This window comes from Vigna umbellata, chromosome 3, assembly GCF_029865625.1.
Source record: "Vigna umbellata cultivar VRB3 chromosome 3, Vumbellata_1.0, whole genome shotgun sequence".
Lineage (NCBI taxonomy): Eukaryota > Viridiplantae > Streptophyta > Magnoliopsida > Fabales > Fabaceae > Vigna > Vigna umbellata.
Genome location: NC_142167.1, coordinates 35,310,534 through 35,334,488, shown reverse-complemented (window position 1 = coordinate 35,334,488; position 23,955 = coordinate 35,310,534). Strand labels below are relative to the sequence as shown.

At 28.0% G+C, this 23,955-nt stretch overlaps 1 protein-coding gene and 2 pseudogenes across 1 annotated transcript in view; 1 reads left to right on the top strand and 2 right to left on the bottom strand.

Annotated features, from left to right (window-relative positions):
- LOC148202410 (uncharacterized) overlaps positions 1-41 on the bottom strand; it is an 8,480-nt gene extending 8,439 nt beyond the window's left edge. The window contains exon 1 of the mRNA XM_088109608.1: positions 34-41. Within this exon, the coding sequence (XP_087965734.1) occupies positions 34-41 (8 nt within the window). The remainder of the gene's footprint in view (positions 1-33) is intronic.
- Positions 42-103: 62 nt separating this feature from the next.
- On the top strand, positions 104-2,965 carry LOC148202409 (putative pectate lyase 4; annotated as a pseudogene).
- Positions 2,966-8,799: 5,834 nt separating this feature from the next.
- LOC148202408 (exocyst complex component EXO70H1 pseudogene) lies at positions 8,800-11,520 on the bottom strand (annotated as a pseudogene).
- Between the last annotated feature and the right edge of the window lie 12,435 nt (positions 11,521-23,955).

Genomic DNA, 23,955 nt, shown 5'->3' with positions numbered 1-23,955 from the left:
CCCTTCACCGCGTCACATCGCTCGCAGGTTCACCTATTCATCACCTTTTTCCCCCTCAATCCCCCTCTTAGTCATTCATTCGTCGGTTAGGTTTAAATTTAGTATTGCTATACGCTTGGCAGATGACGGACCGGGGTCGCTGCGTGTAGAGGCGTGTCGCGGAAAAGAACCATTGTGGATTGTGTTTGAGGTTGTCCGGCACCATTCATCTCTCCCTCGTACCTGAACGTGTCGTCTCACAGAGACCATCGATGGTCGTGGTCAGAGGATTAAACTTACCGGACATGGGTTGCGCCTGAAGGAATGCGAACACGTCATAATCTGCAATTTGGAGTTCGAAGGAGGCAAAGGGCATGATGTTGACGCCATTCAGATCAAACCTGAATCCAAACACATATGGATTGATCGTTGCACGCTCGCTGATTATGATGACGGACTTATAGACATCACACGTGAAAGCACAGACATTACTATCTCAAGGTACCATAAAAAGTCATGTTTTCTTATGTATATTTTCTGCTTTGGTTTTGCTGAGGACACTAGCAAAAAATCGAACAGCTGGAAACTTTTAGTCCATTCCGAGTTGAATATAGAATTATTAATTTTGAATTATGAAGGGGTGTGCTGATGTTAGTCTTCCCAATGAAAAACTTTCATTTTTAATTTCTCAGTAACAAGAACACTAGTTAGTTTGCATTTTCATTACAAGAGGTGGTATTGTTTCACTTATTGAAGAAGTACTACGCCATTCTGTGCAGGTGTCACTTCTCTCAGCATGATAAAACTATGCTTATTGGGGCTGATCCATCGCATGTTAACGATAGGTGCATGAGGGTCACTATACACCATTGTTTTTTCAATGGGACGCGACAGAGGCACCCTCGTGTTAGGTTTGCGAAAGTGCATCTCTATAATAATTATATCAGAAACTGGGGCATATATGCTGTGTGTGCTAGTGTGGAAGCCCAGGTGATTTCTTTTGTGTATTTATTTTTGTTGGTTTTGTCGAAATGGAATTGGTCCGATTTGATATGTGAATGATACACGAAATTGATGTCATTTGTGCTGTATGTTCATGCCAGATATTCTCGCAGCATAATATCTATGAAGCCAGACAGAAGAAGGTGGCCTTTAAGTACCTTACTGAGAAGGTTTGTCTGGTTCTTTTTTTAGTGTCAAGTCATTTTTTCTTGACTTCAATTGGAAACCGCATATTTTCAGTGTAATGTTCAATCGATCTTCTGAAAATGGTTATGAAGTGTGAAAATCTAGTTCATGGAATTGATCACTTGATTTTAAGTTGGTTTGCATCCGATAATTTTAAAGATTATTTTGACTTGCTTCATGTGCTAGTATTTTTTTCTCTGACACAAGTCGTTGGTACACGATGTTAGAACTAGGAAAGTTTTAAGATTCAAAGTATAATTTACACTGGTGAACTGTGGAGCGTTTTCATTGAACTGAGAAAGCGAACTTGACTATTTAAAATAGCCTTACAACCAATAGGAATATAAAATAACAGCGTACATGTCCCAGTATCATGGTGTATTGGTCTAAACTGAAAAACATAAATCGTTACAGTTATTATCACTTCCCTAAAACAGAACAACTTAAACTGAAAAACATTGATGATACCTATTAACTCTCGCAGCTTCAAGAACACTTACAGTGTCATGACAAGGGTTCAAAACAAGGTGTTCCATTGACAAGGGTCGCTGTTAATATACTTATGAATGAGAAATGTTTTGTTCTAGAGAAAAAACACCAAATGGAAGAAAGTCAGACTCTAGAAGAAAATGGTCGGAGTTTAAGAGTGTGATTTGAAGTCTTTCATTACATAGAAATGGACAAGTTGAAGAATAAGTGAGAAAGACCCACAAAATCTATGTTAACTTTATAGTGCATTGTTGAAGATCTCTCGTTGATTCATCTCTCTGATTATCCAACACAATAATTGTAGCTTGCACTAAGTTGCATCATTTTTTTTCTTTTCTATATTGTTTCTGACATAATTTGTATGTTATAATTGCTACATATCCACCATTCTTCATTACCTGCTTTAAGTTTTTGCCTATAAAAATATTACAAATAGCAAATGCATTGTTATTAAGAACCCTTGCTTCGTCAGACTCAATCTATTTCAGGAAATGTATGTCAAATTCCTTCTGGAGCTGCTATGGTAGTTATTTCAACATAATCTCCCCGTCGAATTCTCATACTAATTTTCGGAACTCCTTAGTCATATATGCCATTACATTTTGCATTTCACCTGGTCCCTCCATACATAGCATTGTTCATATCAAATCAAACTAGCCATTACAATAGCAGTTTTGTTCTGGGATGATTTCTGCTAAGCTCTGACATGTTTCCAAATACCAACTTCACAAGCAGAAAGTTTAACAGTTTTTTTGTCATATTTGAAATAAAAGAATACGCAGTCTGCAACTTTTTATGCTATATGGCATTTGATTATTTAAGATATCTGAAAAATATTTGTGCTGGTTCTTGAACACTTATTTGATAGCATCACTGCAGGCAGCAGACAAGGAAGTGGGAACAAGTGGCTACATAAGGTCTGAGGGAGACTTGTTCTTAAATGGTGCTGAACCAGGGTTAATGACTGAGAATGGAGGATGCAACATGTTTCACCCCAGTGAACACTATCCCTCATGGACAGTGGAAGCTCCCACAGAGGATCTTAAACATATTCTTCATCACTGCACTGGATGGCAATCTGTTGCTAGACCAGCAGATCAAGCACTATGAGCACAATAGTCATTTTCATATGTAAATAAAGTATAGGCTAAGTATGGATTATTAAATGAGTACTACACCTGTGTTAAATTACTATCACAGTTTACTAGAGTGTAAATTACACTTAATCATCCTACTATCTTTTACTACAAGGAAATGCACTCTAAACTTACTACACTTTATCTCAATTCTATTTTTCACCATTAACATAGTACTCCTTTCATTTTAAGTTGATTATTTAAGTTGTTTTTATAATGGACTGCCATTATGCAATGATTGAAATTTTAATTTTTATATTACTTGAACAAATGTTCACACCAATCTAAAATATTTCATTATTAGACATAAACCAAATAAGTTTAATAATATTGCTCAGTAACGATGGTATAGTGTAGACCACACATTAATTAAATAAAAAAAAAGTTAGGTGTGTTAATTATGCATAGTTTGGTGTGTTTATAGAAAGCAATAATATAATAATGGTTTGTTTAAATGTGAAATAGTAATAAAAAAAGTGTAATAACAATTTAGTAAAAGGTTTATATTCATAAAATAGTCTTGGATGTCATATAAAATGAAAGGGAGAGAATAGATGCTTAAGCAATATGTGCTCTCTATGTTAGAATAGGTCAAATTTATAAACTTACAAAGTTAAGAAACAGGTCAAATTTATAACTTTACAAAGAAACATTTCCTGTAATTGAATAACTCTTCTCTTACAAGTGTAAAAACTCTACTTAAGGAAATGAGATAAGCAATTTCCTATATGTATAACATTGTTCTCAGTGCGTATATGACTAATGATCAACAAAATAACTTGCAAAAAGTTCTATTTTAATTTTGATTACATATATCATCCAATCAATCTCGTTAAATTGGTGAGAGAATAAATCAATAAAAGTCATTGTCAAATAACTTATTTCGGAAATGATACTGTAACGAGTTTCGTATGATTAATTATCCTCACTTAATTTCTGGAAATTCCTCTGTATTTCTCTATATATAAACCATTATTTTAATATAGTCAATTAAAGAAAATTTGTTTGACGTTCATTTCATAAGTTCTTCTATGGTCCTTAAGTTCAGCCTCCCATGCGTGACCTCCATCAATTAACTATGGCTAAAATAAAAGTTAGAATAATCAAATAGAAATTCAAGCAATCAACGTTAATCGAAGAAAACTAGAGGATAAACAACATTGACTGTTCATCACACGCGTATTAAAATATTATTTAAAAATAAAAAGGCAAATAATTTACGAGCAGACTATACTTTTGCTACAATTTTATAATAAATTTGCAGTGTAATGATTCAAGTCCTCAAAGTAAGTCTTAAAGAAGTTATTTTATATTCAATTCATAATAATTGCAGTATTATGTTGAAAAAAATTAAAATAAGATTCCATAGTTGATAAATTCAACAGTGTTATAAATAAGTATTATCTTGGAATTTTGTTAAAATTTGGTTAACGAACCCTATGAATTTATTTGTATTAACTTAAATTTTTGTAATTAGGCTCATGAGTTTTATTAGAGTCTATGATTTGGCTCATATTTGCTTCCGTTTTTAAAGTTGTGTAAGGCATAGTTGTACTCAAAATTTCAAGGGTCTAGTTTTCGGTTTTTTCCTTTTTTTTTCACTCTACTTTTGTTTTTTAATCTTTTGATATTCTTCTTTCTGTTACACTTCTACTTTACAACGAAGAACTCAACCTATAAATGAGAAAATCATGGAATCAAGATCAAGTATTGTTTTTCGTTTAGAATTTGTTCTTCTCTTACTATTATATAATTATGAATAAACAACACTCAATAAACAACATTTTTTTTAAAAATAAGCGTTATAACTCAATATACAAATCAATAGACAATGTTTATTTAAAATAGTATTATCTATTGGAATACTAATAGACAACACTCAATTAGACAACACTCAATTAGAAAAACACTATATATATTGATTTATATTATTTTTTAATTAATAATTTGAAATAAATCAATAGAAAACACTTGTTTAAAAAATTGTTATCTATTATGATATCATTAGACAATGCTTTTGTAAAAAAAGGTTTTCTATGATTTATGTTTATTCTTATTTTATCACATCCACAAATTATAATAGTTTTCACATTTTTGTCAAATTAAACTTTTTACTTTCCTACTCCCATTTCATTTTTAGTTTTCCTTCTCCCCTCTCCTTTTTAACGTTTTCAGCTTTCATCTCCAAATTAGAAGGTTCCACAGAGTTTCATTCTCATTCTCATGTTCATATTTTTGAACCCTTGACACACTAGTTGCCTTCTATGACTGTAAGTTCATAAAACATCAAACACTTTTTTTTTCTTTTCGCCCCTTTTTATCTTTTCGCCTGTGTTTTTACTATTCAAAATTCTTTCAATTTTCCTCTCTTTGCTTCACTGTGATGCTCTCTCGTCATCTTCACTAATAATAGCATATTCTTCACTGAAACAATGAGCAAACATTATATTATTGGGAACATTCAACAACAAGGCTTCGGGTTGTGTTTGATTTGGCAGGTTCTCAAGGTAGGGTTTGCCTCAAGAGGATGTGTCTCATGGTATGTGATTCAAATTAGGGTTTTGGGAACCTCTTAAAATTTCTTAATGAAGAACTAGATGTAGCTAAAAATTGAGTGAATCAGTATAAAAACTTTAACTTATTGCTTTCTTACTTTAAATACTATTGTTAAGTTTCCAATGTCATCATATGAAAGAATTTACTTATCTCACATACATAGCGTCTAAACATAGTTCACTTATGCAAACTATTATTACAAACCATTAGATGTTGTCTTTGCAAAAATATTTTGAAAACATTATTCACCTCCTCTAATTTTATTGTGTACTTCAAGGTGACTCATTGTGAATGAGATGTTATTGTAACACAAGAGAGGGGTGATTATGATGGTGATGTTGAAGGTGAGACTGACATAGACCAAGACGTGTGTGACTATGAACCTACACAAGGAGGAAGTTAATGTTTGTGGTGGGATATAACTATTGATATAATTGTTGAGTGTGATATAGAAGATGATTTAGGAGATGGAGATTGATTTGGTAATGTGGATGTTGAAGTGGAAAGTATTTCATAAGAATTTGGTGGACCATCATGGATTGAGATGTCAAACAACAATTTTGATGATAATATAAGTTATGGTAATGAGAGAGGTTTGTCGAATGATGACTGACAACCTGAAGAATCACTTAGTGCAGTAGATAGTAATGATGAACATAATGAGGAAGAGGGTTATGGGAAGTTCATAACATTTTGTATGCGAAAAAGTATAGTTGATTTTAAATGGGAAGTAGGGACGTATTTTGCTCAAAAGCAAGACATTTTAGATGTCATCAAAACCTATTCATTGGAAAATGGAATAAATATAAAATTTGTTAAAAACGATAAGAGAATAATAAGGTCAAAATGTGTGGGTGTAAAAGGATAATGCCTGTGGATAACATATTGTGTTTGTATGGAAATAGTTCATATGTGGCAGTTGAGGACTATTGTAGATAGCCATACATATACTAAAGATTAAAATCTTCACTTACTTAATGTGAAATGGTTGAACAAGAAGTTGGAGAAAACCGAAAGAAAATCCAAAAATAAAGGGAGTGAAAATTCGAGAAAAAAATTAATAGAAAATAGAACATTAACCTATCTAAGTATACAACTTATGGACGAAAGTCATTACTTTATATTAGCTTAATGGGTCATTCAAAGTCCATTATAAAAGAATATATGATTATATCCATTAGTTACTAGTTTGAAATTCAGGATGAACAATAAACCTAAAAGATGAGGAGAATGATGATGAACTAATTTTCAAAGAGCTTTTATACATATCTCATGAAAAAATAGTTTTATCTAATAAGGTCAATAATTTGTATGGATGGAGCTTTCTTAAAATAAAAATACGGTAGAGAGTTGTTAGGAGAGAGAGACTGTATAAATTATTTAAAATAATTTTTAATTGAAAAAAAAATGGGAGAAAATCGAAAAGGGTAGATTAAATATACTATAGAAAATGTTGTTGGTGAGATTAATGGTAGAAAATGCTGTACGACAGCATCTTTTGTTGTCAACTTGTCCAGAGTTATATAAAACCCCATAGTTGACATGCTGAACGTTAGATGACATTACTTTCTTTCAGATGGATTAACAATAAGTTCCCAAAATTGCTAACTTCGAAAGCAACAGTTCAACGAAGTCGTAGTTCAAACAACTTGTTATCAAAATAATGTTAAATAAAGTTAACCTTTTTTCGTATACCATTGAAATATCCGTTTGAAAATCAAACCTATACACGATTATGCTGACTATATTAGCAAAAATATAATAAAAAGACATTCTAAATTATTTTCTAATTGGTTTTGTTTCATCTGATAAATACTAAATGTATATTTTAACGACATGAAATATGTTTACTTTCCATTTAATATATGAATAAATTATTATTTTCTATGAGTTTAAAAAATATTAATATGACATACAAAGGTAATCATGGAAAGAATTTTAATTAATTCGGTTTGTTTATAGAGATATTTATTTTTATGTTTAAAATTTAATTTAGATATTTAGATATTTACATTTGTTCCAACTTTATATGAGACTTCATTATATTTAATTTTTCAAAATTATTTATGATTACAGTTTTGTTTATACATCTTGATTCCAAACAAACATGTCTAAATAAGAATAGAGTATGTATATATAAGATTATCTAGTTTTGTTATAATAAAAAACCCTCTTTGAGGATCTTTACAAAATTTAGATTGTCTAAATTGGTTTTACACCTATGAGGATCTCAAAAAAATACTATGTATATATAATTTTGATAAGTTTAATAATAATAATAATGATAATAATGATAACATTTTATTTAATATATCATTTTTAAATTAATAGTTGATGATAGAAATTAACACAACAAATTATTATATTTATACATCAATTTATTTTATTTTTTTCATTTAATATTATTAAAATATTATTAAATATAATTATATAAGCTTTATTATTATTATTATGAAAAAATTACTATTACTTATATTTCAAATAATTAATAAAAATATTTTATAAATATAAATATTATAACAATAACAACGATTGTTATATTATGGATAAACAAAGTAGATGCTTTTTCATCTTATGATCATCATAAAGGAAATCTTTGCATTAAGTAAGCATGAATATACAAGTAATATTACATGTTTTAAATTGAATATGGGAGGGGTGTGTATTTACTTACACACATATCATTTTCCTATTCTCATTATTCGAATCTTTCTTTTTTTATATACAATTTTTTTTCTCTAAATTGATTTATTCATTCCATATTTCTCAAATTCAGTCAAATATCCGAATTTTTTTTTTATAATTATAACTTTGATTACATTTTTTTATGATTTTATTCAAACGATAGATTATATTTTAAAAAACATATACCTCCATTTTATCTTACTAAATTGTGAAAAATATTTTTTATTAGGTAAATTATTAATCTCTTTTTTTTCATATGAAAAATCTTTTTTCTACATAAATTTTCATTTTCCCAGAACAAGGCTAATGAAAAAGAACAAGAAAAATAAAGTTGCTAGTTGAAGAAGATTTAATAATGACCCAGTTGTGTGTGTAGAGTGCAGCAACCCACACTACAAATGAAAAAAAATAGATAAAAATTACACCGATTATAATGAACAAGTATAAAAAGTGTTTTATTTTATTATCATTTTGTCATTATAGTATCACTTTTTCTTGTCTTCTAGTTTATTTGAGAGTTTTCTGAATATTTTAGCTCCATAGGATAAATCAAACACTTACATTAAAAATTGTTTATCCAACAAACATGTATTATTAATTCATAAATCTTTTTAATAGAATCCCAAACTAAGGCTGATCTATATTTAGATGTGTAAGCACAAATTATTACTACAAGATTTTAGCCTTTGTGAAACACTTTTCCTATTTGCATTAAAATACATGAACCGTTATTCTTTTATCCATTATATTACATTATATATTACAAGATGCTCGATAGCTGTATAACGAAGATCAAAATTCACCATTATTAGTGGCACACAAGTGTTTGTAATATATTAAAATGTAATACTTAACTTATATAGTTTTAAACAAAACAAAAAGAATAATTCACAATATCAACATATTACACTCAGAAATTTAGTGTAAATGTCTCATGTAACTAAACTCGAGTGATTAATGTAACTTAAAATTCCATACCCATCATTGGAACCTTTTTCTCTTTCTTCCGGAAAAAATCAGCGTCTCCCCATTGTATGTTGTAACCCTATTACGTGAACAATGATCGGATAAGAGGATCCGAATATAATCATTGCACCATTGTAATAATGAGACACTTTTTCATTTGCATTTCTTACAGAATTTTTTTCTTACAAAAAATGAACTGTTTTCTTCAGTGGAGCTTGATCTTCCCGCGGGAAAAAGGTTCAGCATGTAATTCTCAACATCTTCAGGGGTAAATATGACATAGTCTCTCATTTCCCTCACCGATCCCACTGAATTACGGAGCGTTTCATACATCTCGCGGTACATAGGGCTTATTTTTCTTGCGAGTGACGCCTTCGTCTCTTCACGAAATTCCTGCTCCGGAATGTTAAACGCGTTCTCTTTCCGGTAAGCTTTCTCGAATTCTAAATTGAAATTCCCGAACATAGCCCTCGCTTCCGCCGGCGACATTTCCGCCGCTGTATTTTCCGGCAAAGACGAAAGCACTTTCCCCCATGCTACTCTCTCGTAGTTTGCCATCAACTTCTTCACCTTTGCCTCGTGATTCAAAACCCAGTCGTCGCCGACAACGTAAATCAAGTTCGAGGTTCGGACCTTGGCTACCACGTGCCGGAGATTGTTTGTGAGAAACAGGTAAGATAACGAAACCTCCTTGCAATGCCTCGACTTGCCGTCGATCTTGCAAAGAAGGACTAGAATCAGCCTCGCCATCTGCACCGAGAATTCCGTCGCCGTTGTCGTGGAGTTGTCAGATTGTGGACTGTACAAGTAAGATTCCGGTAACGGCGACCTCGATGACGGCGGCACGTCGAAGAAAATTTCAGATAGCACGCTGCTGTAATCAGCGAGTGTAGACAAGTGATTCATTACTTGCACGGTCAGGGGATGGACGCCGGCGAATTTTGAAATAGCTTTGGAAGAGTCTTTCTGAATTGCGGTCTCAATTTCAAAGAAACTCGTTCGTACGGACTCAGAGAGTCGGAGAAGCAGAGCGTAGGCTTGAGATTTAGACGCGGTTGTTGAATCGTACGAGAATATCGATTCAATCTCCGGCCACAGTGAAGCGATCGTGGCGTACATATCAATTATTCGGAAGATCTTCTCAGGCGGGGATTTTTTCGTTCTCACAACGAGATCGGGGAATCCGAACAGTAGAGCGGCTCCGCTTCTCGAAATTTCGGCAAAGCAAGCTTCCGCGATGGATTGTGACGCACCGAAGACTTGATCGCAGAGGATCCTTTCTCCAGAGAAGAGCGTCCTCACGGCGATCTTAACCGCCTCTAACCAACCCTTGATTTTCAACTCGAGCACTTCCCAGTCCATCTTATTCACCTTCGAAGCGCTCAATTCCTCCACACTTAAGCGATACACGCCTTCGTCGACGATCGACTTTCTCATAGTCGTGTAAACGGTGACGCATTCCTTGCCATAACCGTTGGAAACCATGCAGTCGGCAATGGATTTGAGAACCGCCACGGTTTCAGAGGAAACGCGTTCGACTTCGGAGATACAATCTCCTGTGTCGCGAACGTCGTCTTCCGCCGTGCCTTCATCGTAGCTATCGGAACAGAAAGAGGTTCTAGAGGTGGTGGAGGATCTGGCGGAAACGGATTCGGGGTCGAGTTGGGCCCGGCTCATGGATAATATCTGGTAAAACTCTTTCTGGAGCCTCTTCATGGCCATTTGCATAAGTTTTTGTGCGAAGACGAGTTTCCGTGAAGACGGGTTCTGTGCAAGCAAAGCGTGCATGGTTTTATGAAGCTGGTTAACGCAGTGGATGTAGTGCATGGCCTCAGCTTTGTCGTTGTAGAAGAGAGAGGTTACTCTTCCGTACGCGGAGGTTTCAGGGTCCCATTTTAGTATCAGAGCTTCTGCTTCCTCTATGGTAGTGGAAACCATGTTTTCTTTGGTGCTGGTCGAAGGTGTTGTGGATAGAGATGAACTTGGTGCCGAAGTGTGACGGGAGAAGGTGAACGACTGCGTTTTTGGCTCCCGGCAAATTGTTCTCATTTTCGAAACACAAGAAGGTGTTTTCTCAGTGTAGTTATGCAACTTGTTCGAAAGTGTGTTTGTTTTCTTGATGAGAGGGAGTTTGCAGTGTGAATGTGTGTGCGCTTGCAAGGGCAGGTGAAGGGTATATATAGAGTTGATTGCCAAGAAACGACGCCAATGGTGTTTCGATGATGAATGTCAGATTTGACTTTTCCATTCGCTGATTTTCTTCACATGGGCATTGGTTTGTCATGATGGACTTGGTTTCGTGTTTGGGTGCGAAATTTGTTTACACGTGTTTGTGGCCTCGAGTTTTTGACCTCAGGAAATTTTGTTTTTAATTTTTTTAAGAGAAATATTGTAGGCAAGTCTTCTAACACGTACACGATGACAAGATCTTGTGTGAAATAAAGTTTTGACAAAGCATACTCAGTCCAAATGTACTTTCATTGACCAAATACCATGATTTGTGAGCCATAACAAAAGCCAAAAAAAGTGGGAATTCAGACTAACATGAAATTGGAGTTTTCCACCCAAGTTATCCGTGTCATGGAAGGGACTAGAAACCAAAAGGGAAAATGAAAAGTTAAGTATTTATTTAGATACAGAGAAACAGAAACTAAAAGTTGCTACAAAATGTTAATTATATAATTATTTTGCATATATTTAAAATAGAATAAATAAAATAAATTTTTAAAAATAATTTGATACAAAATAAATTTTTAAAACATAATTTAGAATTAAAATAAAACATTATATTTCAAAATAGTAATATATATTTTTATTTTACTTTTAATTGTTAATATTTTTATAATATAAATTATTTCACTTTATTTTATTTATTATTATAATATTTTTAATTTGATTATTTACTACATTAGAATAATAGTATAAACTGTTTATGAAGGTATATTCAATTGTCTTTTTAATGTAATCCATTATATAAATAAAAAGTAATAAAATATTTATGATTTAATATACTAGGCAGAAATAAAAGTTCTGTCCCCTTTTTTATATATTTTACGACTTTATTTTCTTACTATCTTTATCTTTTTATTGTCTTCTTTGTTCCGTGATTAGAAACAAACAGACTAAATTAATATGCTTTTTAAGTATTTATCAAAATGTGCACCTATTATTTTTATATGATCATATATTTTATGAACTTTCTCGTTAAATTAATATTTTTACTGGCTAATAAATACAGATATTTTGAATGCTTTAATTTACTTTAAAATCAGTGAATGATGAATATTTTGTTAACCAGGATTAACAGCAGAAACACCATAAGCGGGATCTGGTGTGAAAGATGTTTTTTTTTTAAAATGTATACCTTTTACAGTTCAAAAGTATGCTCTTTGACCTGATAATATCCTTGAGCCCAAAGAAAACTTGAAATGGTGACTCCCCTACTAGAAATAGAGTTTTCCCTCTGAGTTATCTCTAATATTTAATTTAATTTTATATTTTTTTCTTGAGTGCTTATTTTCTTAAATAAAAATGAAACATTTTAAATTTGTTTTATATTTTTTATAATTTCTTTCATTAGATTGTTACTTTTATTGGTTATATAATAAAATCATTTTTAATTTTCTTAATTGTTTATATTAATAATAAATTTTATGAAGTTAATTTTTTTTATGATTTCCAAAACTAAAATATTTAAAGAAACATGCTTTATTTTTATTTGATATACTTACACATTTTTAATTGATATTTTTTTATTGTGTACTCTTAAGCATTCGATGTGAAAGTATTGAATAAACTCCTTCAAAATAAGACTTTGATTTACTTTAAAAACAACTATTATTATTATTATTATTATTATTATTATTATTATTTATTAAATATTTTAATATAATAAATATGTTTGAAAGAGATGGAGATAGCCATATTAATAAATAATAAGACAAACAAACAGAATAAGCAAGATCCCGTTTGAGATAAAAAGTTTTATAATGCTCACATATCACAATTCAAATGTGCTTTCATTGACCAAATATCATTATTAAGCCCCAAGAAAATCGTAAAACCTTCGTGTCACTTTCAACTTTCAATTAAAGTTTAAGTCTCCGAATTTTTCAATTACATATTTTTAAATTATAATCGAGACCTTCACTTTCTAAAACTTTACTAATTATTTTATAGTGACTTTAAAATTTTTTAAAAATAAAATACCAATTCTTAACTATTTTAGACTTCTTTAACATTTTTTTTAAACCTAATTTTGCAGATAGAATGAATCAATTAATTAGTCGTATGAAGATGGCGATTCAATGAACTTTTGTTTTCCATCGTTGATTTTACTTGTTTTTTTCAACAAATTAATTCATTATTTTTCGTCGTTGATTTACCTATGAATCATGTTATTACACCTTACAAAACATTCTTATTCGTGTTATAAAAGTATATAACAACTTTAAAATATTAAAAAAATATCAACGTTATATTAAATTTGTTATTTGTTTGATTATTTGAGTATTTGAATTTTTACGAATAGGGTTTGTTAGCAGATAATTTATTTTGGTTAGAAAGAAACTAAAAGCAACAGTACATTATGATGAGAATAGGTACGTCAATCAGCTGCAAAAACTAAAGTCAAATACATTGAATTTTCAAAAATGTTGAAAATGAGTTTATAATTTTTATAAACGCCGCAGGTTCTATGGTGCCATACATAATCGCTTATATAAATCGAATACGATATCAATTACTAGTTATTATAAATATATTTATTATTCTTTCGTTTTAATTTTAATTTTATCTCTTCACATATTATCTTTATATTTTTTCTCTTTATTCTTCCTCTAATATAAATTACTCATAAAAAATAAACTTTAAACCTAATTCAATTTTACAAAATCAATTTATAATATAAAATTTACATTTATTTACGTATTCTAAACTTTTCTTACTCAACATATATAATCTTTTAAATACAATGAAATATCACTTGTAAATATCAAACATCTAATTATATTATGTTATTTTTATTCATTTTATTTTTCTAATAAATATTATCACTGATATTTTTCTCTCTCTCACACAAATATACATATTATTTCTATAATTTATTCTACGTATAGTTCCCTGACTTAAACGTGATGAAGAAGCACAAATACACGTAAGTGCATGCATATTACGAAAAAATTGTTGACAATGTGTCATACATTCGTAACACTTGAATAACCTGAATAATCTATCTCGTAATTTCTTTAGTTTCTTCTTTCTCATATTTCTTATTTTCTCTTGATCTCTTTCTTTAAGCATGTTCACACATATAGTTGAATGATGTGTATATTTTTAGAATGTTTAAATTAACTTTTGTAACTTATATATTATAAATTAGTTTTATTTTTAATTATGTGAAATATTTAATATATTTTTTTTCACATTAATATATACTTAATATATATATATATATATATATATATATATATATATATATATATATATATACATTTTTGTGTGTGTATAAAATCATATATTTACTGGTAAATTGATGATAAATGACATTATAAAATCATTAAATTTAGTTAAAATATTTTTTAGTATCCTTTTAAAAAAGAAATTTAAAAATAATTTTTTGTATTAAACTAATTTGTAAAGTAAAAAATATTTATATTTTATATATAATAAATTAATATAATTTGTTGATTTGGATTTCTAAGAGACATTACTTTTTCTATGTTGCAGTGGGAAATTGATACTATTCAGCCATGTGAACTGATTGTGATTGATAAAATACTGGTCTGATTGGTTTTATTAGAAGAGTTCTGTAATGTTATGTTTTGTCGTCACATCTAACAGAGAGAGTCTTCTCGATCGCCGCCGTTAATCCTTTGCGCAAATTCTAACTACAGGTGTTTTGAGAATATTCTTAAATTTAATATGCCTTATATAACAAATTTCAATTCATGCAAACACGTTTACATTCTTAACTTATATGACAATATATAATTATGCATTATTATTGCTACTAAAATATGAAAAATCACATTCGAAATTAAATAAAATATATTCTAAGAAAGAGACATGAGATTTTTTGTTAAACTATTCACTATATTCGTTCTTGTGTAAATTTTACTGAGTCTGCTTTATAATCAACTAGCTTTATAATTAGATTGTCCTTCATATTATTTTAAATTATATATTATTTTAATTTGATAATGATAAAATTGTCTTGTATTATAAAAGACAAATATACTTGAATTTATTCATTAATATTCACATCTTATCAGTCTTAAATAATAAGAATTATTTGGGGTAAATAAAAATTCTACCTTTTATTACACAACCCCACAACCTTGGTTTAGGGTGGGATCAAAATCATGCATATCACTGTAACCCCAGTCTTTGTGTGATAAAACTTCTTCAAACGCAATAATATTGCTTATTCATGATAGGTTAAAATCATATATAACACTTCACAACCCATTAGTCATGGAAATAATAAGACTTTTTCAAAGAAGGTCGAAATCATACATGTCACTATAATTATATGTATAATAAATAATTTTGTCAACTTCTGTTAATCCTAACAAAATAGCTAAGAAATTCTTTAGTGATTTGTCAACCCTGCTGAATAAATAAGAAATAAGAAATACCTATATTTAAACAAATTAAAAACTAGAGGAATGGATGAACATAAATAGAAAAGGTGAATCAAAATTTGATAACTATATAACCAAATGTTTTCTATATTTTTTTATTGGAATATTAATTATCTATAATAAAAGTAAAAGTATGGTTAATGTGTGAAAAATAGGAAAGACACAAGAAGATGAGATTGAATTATATTTTAACATCATTTTAAAAAAAAATTCATAAATATCGAATGACGAAGGTGTGGTTTGGTAGAACAAGCTTTCTGAACTTCTTTTTTATGCTTTATTTGTTTCCAATAACAACGTAAAACTCCAAAAAGACTTTTATCAATTTGTTTTTATGCAAGTAATTTCTTTTAGAACTATATGGCGATCATATTTGCTCAAAAAAACCTATTTGGGATATGTACTGAATTATTTATCAATAGATTATGCCGTTCATTATTATGTACTTTATTAATATTGGGATTTTTTCTAGTTTAATTTATATTAATAATTATTTTTTTAGAACTATATGGCGATCATGTTTGCTCAACAAAGCCTATTTGGGCTTGTACTGAATTATATTTATCAATATATGGAGTTCATTATTAATTATGTACTTGGGATTTTATTTAGTTTAATTTATATTAATAATTATTTTACTAAATTACAGATTATGTGTTCTATTAATAAATTTTGATCATAACAGGTAAGCTTGTTTTAAGAAAAATGCTATCTTGACACCCTTAAATAAATAAAAAATTATATCTTAATTTTAATAATATATAATATATAATTGAACTTTAAATTAAAAAAATAAATGAAAAAGCTATTAAAATATTATCACACTACCTGTCAAATGGCTGTTTTTTTATTGGAAGAGTGTCAAAAGTGTCACCTTTCTCATAGACACTTTCGTTTTTGCACGCAACAATGTCTCTTTAAAATGATTTTTAAAATGATATTCATGGTAATGTTCTTTCATAAGGTCTCATACATTTTGCCCATAAAAAAAATACTCATACATATATAAGATTCGACCATGTGAAATTATTCCTACAAATACTAGCCAGAGTTTTTAGTTGTTACTGTAGTTATAGTGATCGTTAAGTGTTTTGCATTAAGTAGATTTTGAGTTTTAGTTTAAAATAGATAACTATGTTCTTTGAGCATAACTACCTCCTATACTTGTTGTGGAAAAACAAAATAAATAGAAGAATTTTTCATTATTGATAAAAAAATTTACTTATCATGAGAAAAAGAATACTTATGCGCTATTAATTATCTATAAATAATCATTTATGGATTAATTTGACTCTGAATAATGGCTAGTTGACGTCTTATTATTCTTAAAAAAGACATAGAAAAAATACTTTTAATTTTCAGATAGTTATTATTTGATGGGTTTGACAGAAACCAGAGTTTTAAATTTGTCTCCACGGTAAAAAGAACGAAGCATTAAGTTAAAAGACATTTTACGTGCTACATTTTTTATTAATTTCCTTGTCGATATTTTATATATTATTTTATTTCCATAACTATATCAAAACAATATGAATAAGTCCAGGAGGAATATTTATTGTATATAAACAAAAAGGTTAAAAAATAAGATAAATTAATTTCATAGAAATATGATTTTTTTTTAATTTCGTCCTATATTTTTAATGTTATAAAATTATTTTTTTATAGAAAAGTAAAAATAATTATTTCTGTCAAATTTATAATGCCGCTCATCGTCTGTCTCCCCTATTATTTTTTATGAATATATCAATATTTTGATTGACAAAGCATCGTTCATTAGTTATGCTATTATTGTTATCATTAATTTAATAGAAGGAACTATATTAATTATTTCAGAAAAGTGACGCCAAATTAGAACTGTTTAAAATAATAGGATGGAATTAAAAAAAGTATTAAATAAAAAATAGTTTAGATAAAAAAAAGATAAAGTTATGTTGATAAGAGTATAATTGAAAACGTGTAAGGTTTGAAGAGTATAGAAAAGTGTTAGCAGATTCATTTAATACAGACGCCAAATAGTTAACTTAACAGTTTGGAAGTGATGGCAGAATATAAAGGTCAATTCAATTGCACAAGTATTACCCTCTTAATTGTAACATCGTTGACGATAATTGGTGGCTAATTTCACCTTCCATGCATGCACTTATCCACGCCAATAATCTTTTTTATCTATGATCCCGCATTCATAAAACGCGATCAATCAATTAATCTCTTGTTTTAAAATTAATCAAACTTCTTGGTCTCATAATTCTAAGGCTTTGACTTTCAACTAAAATCGTCAATCCTCCTTCATGGAAATAGCTTCGTGTAGAATAATAAACTTTGTTTGAACAAGCAAATAAAAAGAAGTAAAAGAACATTAAGAGCAATGGCTCTTACTTAGACTCCGCCAATAATATAAATGTTTTCACTCTTGTTAAATAATGTAGCTAATTTCGTTTTTAAATTGCTTAATTTTATGACTTAAAATTTTCATTTACTAACAAAAGAAAGTTTTACTAGTTTTAAATATATTTTATTGATCTATTTTATGAGAACTTAAAAAATAATATTTTAGAATTGACATTGTTTTTAAAATGGTGAGATTCAATTATTTTAATATTAAAACATTTAAGTATAAACAAAAAATTTATAAATGAGTTTTATTACTTTAAAATATATCATCTCTCTAAAAATCACTTTTATAGAATTTCTCCATCTTCTCTCTAAGTTTACTCACCCTCCATTTATCTGTTTGAAGATCTAAGACTGTTGGGTGATCATTGCGAAGAGTTATTAAAGTTCAATTGATCAATTTCTCAATTTGAGTACATTGGTTTTCTGCTCTTTTCTTTGTCCAATATGTTTTTCTCCTTACATGTAGGCTTTCTTGACTTGCATGCATCTTTAGAATCATTTATATGAGTCTCTCCTACTCAATAATCCTAATGGTATGTTCTAACCGTTTTTGTGATGTTTATACATGTAAATAAAACATTTTGTGGGGTTGAAGATTTTGACTCTTAGAATCGTTTAAATTGTTTTGTCAAGTAAGGAAAGGTAGCCTTGGTCTGTGATTTTGTGAACTTTGTTTAATTGAGTTATTTCACGATGATGTTAGGATAATTTGGGACAATATGATTTTTTGCTGAATCTGGTTTGGTATATAGAAATTGATGTGGTTGTGTATGATTTTGGTGCAAATTGTATGAGTGTATTATGAATTGTGGTTTGATTGAGTAATTGAATGAAAGAGTTCTAAATTGAACAATTGGCTTAATTGGTATCATTAAGAAACTATTTTTAATTTGTATGAATGCAAGAAAAAAGTAGAAGGTGCCAAATAAAATTTTTAAATAAATTTCACTCTAAAATGATGTTAAACTCCAAAGACAATTCAAAATATATATATATATATATATATATATATATATATATATATATATATATATATATATATATATATATATATATATATCATACAATCCAAGCGTAATCCAAAAACAAGCACAAAAGACGAATAAATAAGTTTTTAATATTGATAATTTTTGTATCACTTGTTTATTTATAATATTAGAGCCTTGAATAGATAAATCCATAATATTTTTCTGTCTTGAAACATCTTTTTTTTATCCAATCTACAATATAATAAAAAATTACTAACAATATTGAAACATAAACTAATAAATAATTAAATTAAATTAGGTGGATTAGTGAGCCAATCTGGCTCACCACAGGTTCAACCTGGGTGAGTCGGGCTTTAAATGAACTGGGTTGAAAACTAACCTGCATAAAAAAATTACATTTTTTCAAACCCAACTTGACTAAAACTCGTGGTGGATCGGGTTGGCTCACTAGTTACAACACTAATTTCTAGGGAAGAAATCTCATTGAATGTGTGATTCATTAGGGTGTGCCTTGAAGTGAGGATTGTTCCATCATGTGAGGTTATCCTGAAGTCCATTAATTATTCATACTCATGTAGAGGAGGATAGTTAAGTCGTGAGAGTGGTAGGAGATTGTGTCATAAGGACGATCCTAGGGTTCTTATGATTGTGACGAGGACTAACCTTGTGTGTGACAACTCGGTAAAGCAATATTTCACCATCACAAGTGCATGATTTCACGAGTCTGACTCAAGTGTACTTATTTGGATAAATTGAGTCTAGAAAAAGTAAAATTGTATGAATGCACTTATCTATTAATTTTAATTATAACTAATATGGTAAAAAAAGATTTATTGTATTATATACATATGTTGTCTCTTTTTCAATTAACTTACCCTCTTGTTGGTGAGTTCTGTTATGTGTTGTGTTCTTTTTTTTTTATAACGATCAACTTATTAGTTTAAAGATACTAGGAACACCTCTTACATGATGCAAAGTTGTCTGAATGATGGGATGGGATGATATTAGTTCATGTTAGCTTGGGATATATATGTTTTGAATTACTATTAATATATAATATACAATATTCCTTGAATTATCTATTTTCTAAATATTTATAATGTAATATTTTATTTTACTAGTTATTAAAATGGGATAATACATAAATATTAAAATATATATATATATATATATATATATATATATATATATATATATATAATTTGATTATTAACAGGTGAATGTTAATGTTTACTAGATATGAGATATTTTTTAGGTTAAGCTTTTTTATGAGATTGAGATATTAGATTTCTTAATTTATGTGTTGAGATTGAATTGTAAATATGGTTGAGTATAACAATGAGGAATAAATGAATTTGCCTCATGGTTTAATTACATCATTAATTTTTTGGGCAATTTGGAATTTCTAATAAATATATTGGATAGAAGATATTCTTATTCAAGATAACATATTTTCAAACAAAAATAAAAAAGCTTAAGATATTGTTTTTAATGATTTAGATGAATGCGGGAGAAATATTATATATGGAAACACTTCATGTACTACATAGTTTTAGTTATTTAAAATTAAATATTAAACGACTTGTATGAAAATATGTTAATATATGGAAACACTTAATGCACTACATGATTTTAATACAATAGATTTTCTAATTAAATATGTTTAATTTCATTTTATTATACAATATTTAAATAAAATATTAAACAAATTCTAATATAATATTTTATCAACACATTTATAATTCCTAATATATTATGGTAAAGCAACAATTAATAATTTCCCCACCTTCATTATATCTATTAATTTTAATTAATGCGTACTCAACTTGTAAAAGTAGATGCTTCCCCATCTACACGGACAACTTGTAAAATTTGATATTCAACAAAGGTTGTACAGTTGAACTAATTATCATTTATTAAATAACGAATAGTGAAAAGACCACAATTAAGTAATTCAAGTGGCAACTAAAAACGATAACTTAATTTATTGTGTTTAATTAAAGCATTAAAAATAATGAATGTGTTATAAACAATAAAACAGTATATTATTATTACATATTTTTAATATCCTAACAATATCTTTAGATTACTTATTAGTTATAATTCTAAAGTAAACATGTGGAGAGAACAATATACACTAGATTGTTCAATGAGTTAAGATGCAAGTTTGAATGGAGTCTTTTATCTTGAATAATATACAAAATGACTTACAAATATTACGTATGAAATATACCGATCGAAGTTAATGGTTATTACAGTTAACAGGTATATTGTGAGGTATTAATGGGTTAGATTGTCTTACATTTTACAAATATACGGTATTAATGATTGATTATTGAGTTTGATTGCCTAAAAATATAATGCGTTAATGGTTAATCAATGTGTTTGCTACCACAAGCCCTATAAATATACTATTAATATCAAGTAAAATAACTTTGATCTATCCTAATAAAATGAAACTTTTTTATGAAACATATCTGACTTGAGAGTCGAAGTGTCTTCTGCATATCAACAACTCATCGAAGTGAATTGCATCCTCGGAGAGGATTGAACGATCGAAAGAGAGCAAAACAAAGAAAAACGACAAACACTCAGACAATTTCAACGAAAACAATTACCTTTAAATTTTGGACTAATAGTAATATCATACTTCTTTTTATATAAATTTATATGATTTATTAATGTTGAATCTCTTCTCTTTTTACTTAAATAATAGGATGACAATTTCCTGCATTAACTTTTAAGCAAAAGTTTTTAAATTGGAATTCAGATTACAATTTAAAAAAAAAAGAAAAATAGAAGTCAAACCGTTTATAGATAGATATAAACTTGAAGGAAATATATATATATATATATATATATATATATATATATATATATATATATATATATATATATATTATTGTTTGTTTCACAGTGAAAACAAAGCGAAATTTTTGTTGGAATTATATTTTTCGCATTATCCTGAAATAGAGGGAAATTACTTTTTGTTTTGTAAAATTAAATATTATTTTATAACATAAAAATAGAAAATATATTTTTATGCTTTCCTGCGACCAAACTATTTTTATGTTAAGAAACAACAATATAATATTTTTCACTAATTTAAATTTAATTTTTATATAATTTATTATTTCACTCTTTTTGTTTAGACATTTGAACTGGTGAAATAAAATATAATTTTTTTTCTCCTTATTTTTTAACTATTGCCACAACACATTTTCTCATTACGATTTCGACAGTGAAGGCGTGACTCAACAGTACGTAGAAATAATAATATATACTTAACTCAATTGATGAGTAGGAAAAGTACCTTAGTAGGTAAAAAAACATAGTATAACTAAATTAAAATGACTTTTAGTTCGTAGTTTTTTTAAAAACAAATTAAAACTTTTCATTAAATTTTATATAGATTTTTTCTTAATACAAAATTATTTACTTGTCAAATCAATATTGTGTCACATGATAATGTCAGTGTTACATATCAGACCAGTGTTATGTGTCAAGTCAGCATCAGTCTAATGTGTCAATGTTAATGTCAAACGTCAGTGTTTTATATTCAATTTAATTTTAATTTTCGTTAATTTTATTTAATTTAATCTTAAATTTTGTTCAATTCAGTCACAATTTTTTCCTTTCTAAATTGAGATTAAATTTAGTTTTTATTAAAATTCACATTTTTATTAAATATTTTTTCATTATTTTTAAACCAACTTCAACTATACTATTGTAATATAATTATTAGATTTATGTTTCTTTTTTTCTACATGTAAAATATAGGGTTAGAATTTTAAAAATAATAAAGAATTTTCATTCTAATTTTAATAATAAATTAGAAGTTTTCTTCTAATTTTAGAAATAAATTAGAAGTTTTCTTCTAATTTTAGAAATAAATTAGAATTTTCCTTATGATTTTAAAAATAATGAAGAATTTTCTTCTAATTTACAAATAATGAAGAATTTATTTTCTAATTTAAAAAATAATGAAGAATTTTTTTCTAATTTTAAATTAATAACATTGACTTGATATGTAACACTCACATTGACCTGATACGTAACACCTAACATAATATTAACTTGACATGTAAATAATTTTTTTAAAATTAAAAAAAAATTAATAAATTAATAAATAATTTTTTAAAATTATAAAAATCACGAACTGACACGTGATATATACTGTTCATCTCCGATTAACAATTTAGACCGATGAATAATGTAGACTATGTTATGAAAAAGACTAAATTAAATATAAATTATAAAAATTGATACCACATTAAATACTCCCAAAAAATAAATCTTACAATTAAACAAAGTCAAACGAAAAAAACCAAAAATTGTATTAAACTTTCATTAATGTGTTTCTTTATGTTGAATAAATTTTCTCATAGATTTATGATAAAATATTTAAAGTATTTAATTTTTTTTACTAAAATTAAATATCTAAAGTATTTATTATAACATTTTCCTGTGATGCCATACTATAAAAACTAAATTAAATTGTAAAGATAAAGTTAATATTTTAAAATATATAATTAAATCAACATGATAAAAGGTTAAGAAAATTATACGAATTTACCTAAATTTAAAAATTTTCATTTCAATTCAAATAATTTGAAAATATAAAATCACGTTTTTTAAGTTGAATATTTTTTTCCAATGTGAAGGGATGAAGATAACAAATGTTATCATGCCTATTTTATATACATAAATTTTACGTATATTATTTTAGAGATGAAATATAATAGTAGAAAATTGAATGAAAATTTGATTCATTTTTTCAAAATTTATTGAAACTAAATTATTCACTTAATAAAATAAAATACATTATTTTAATAAAATTATTTCGTTATTTTTATATAATATAATTTTAAATTTTAAATATTTATTGGGATACCTTTTACTATTTCGTGTTAGGTTAATAATGACCGA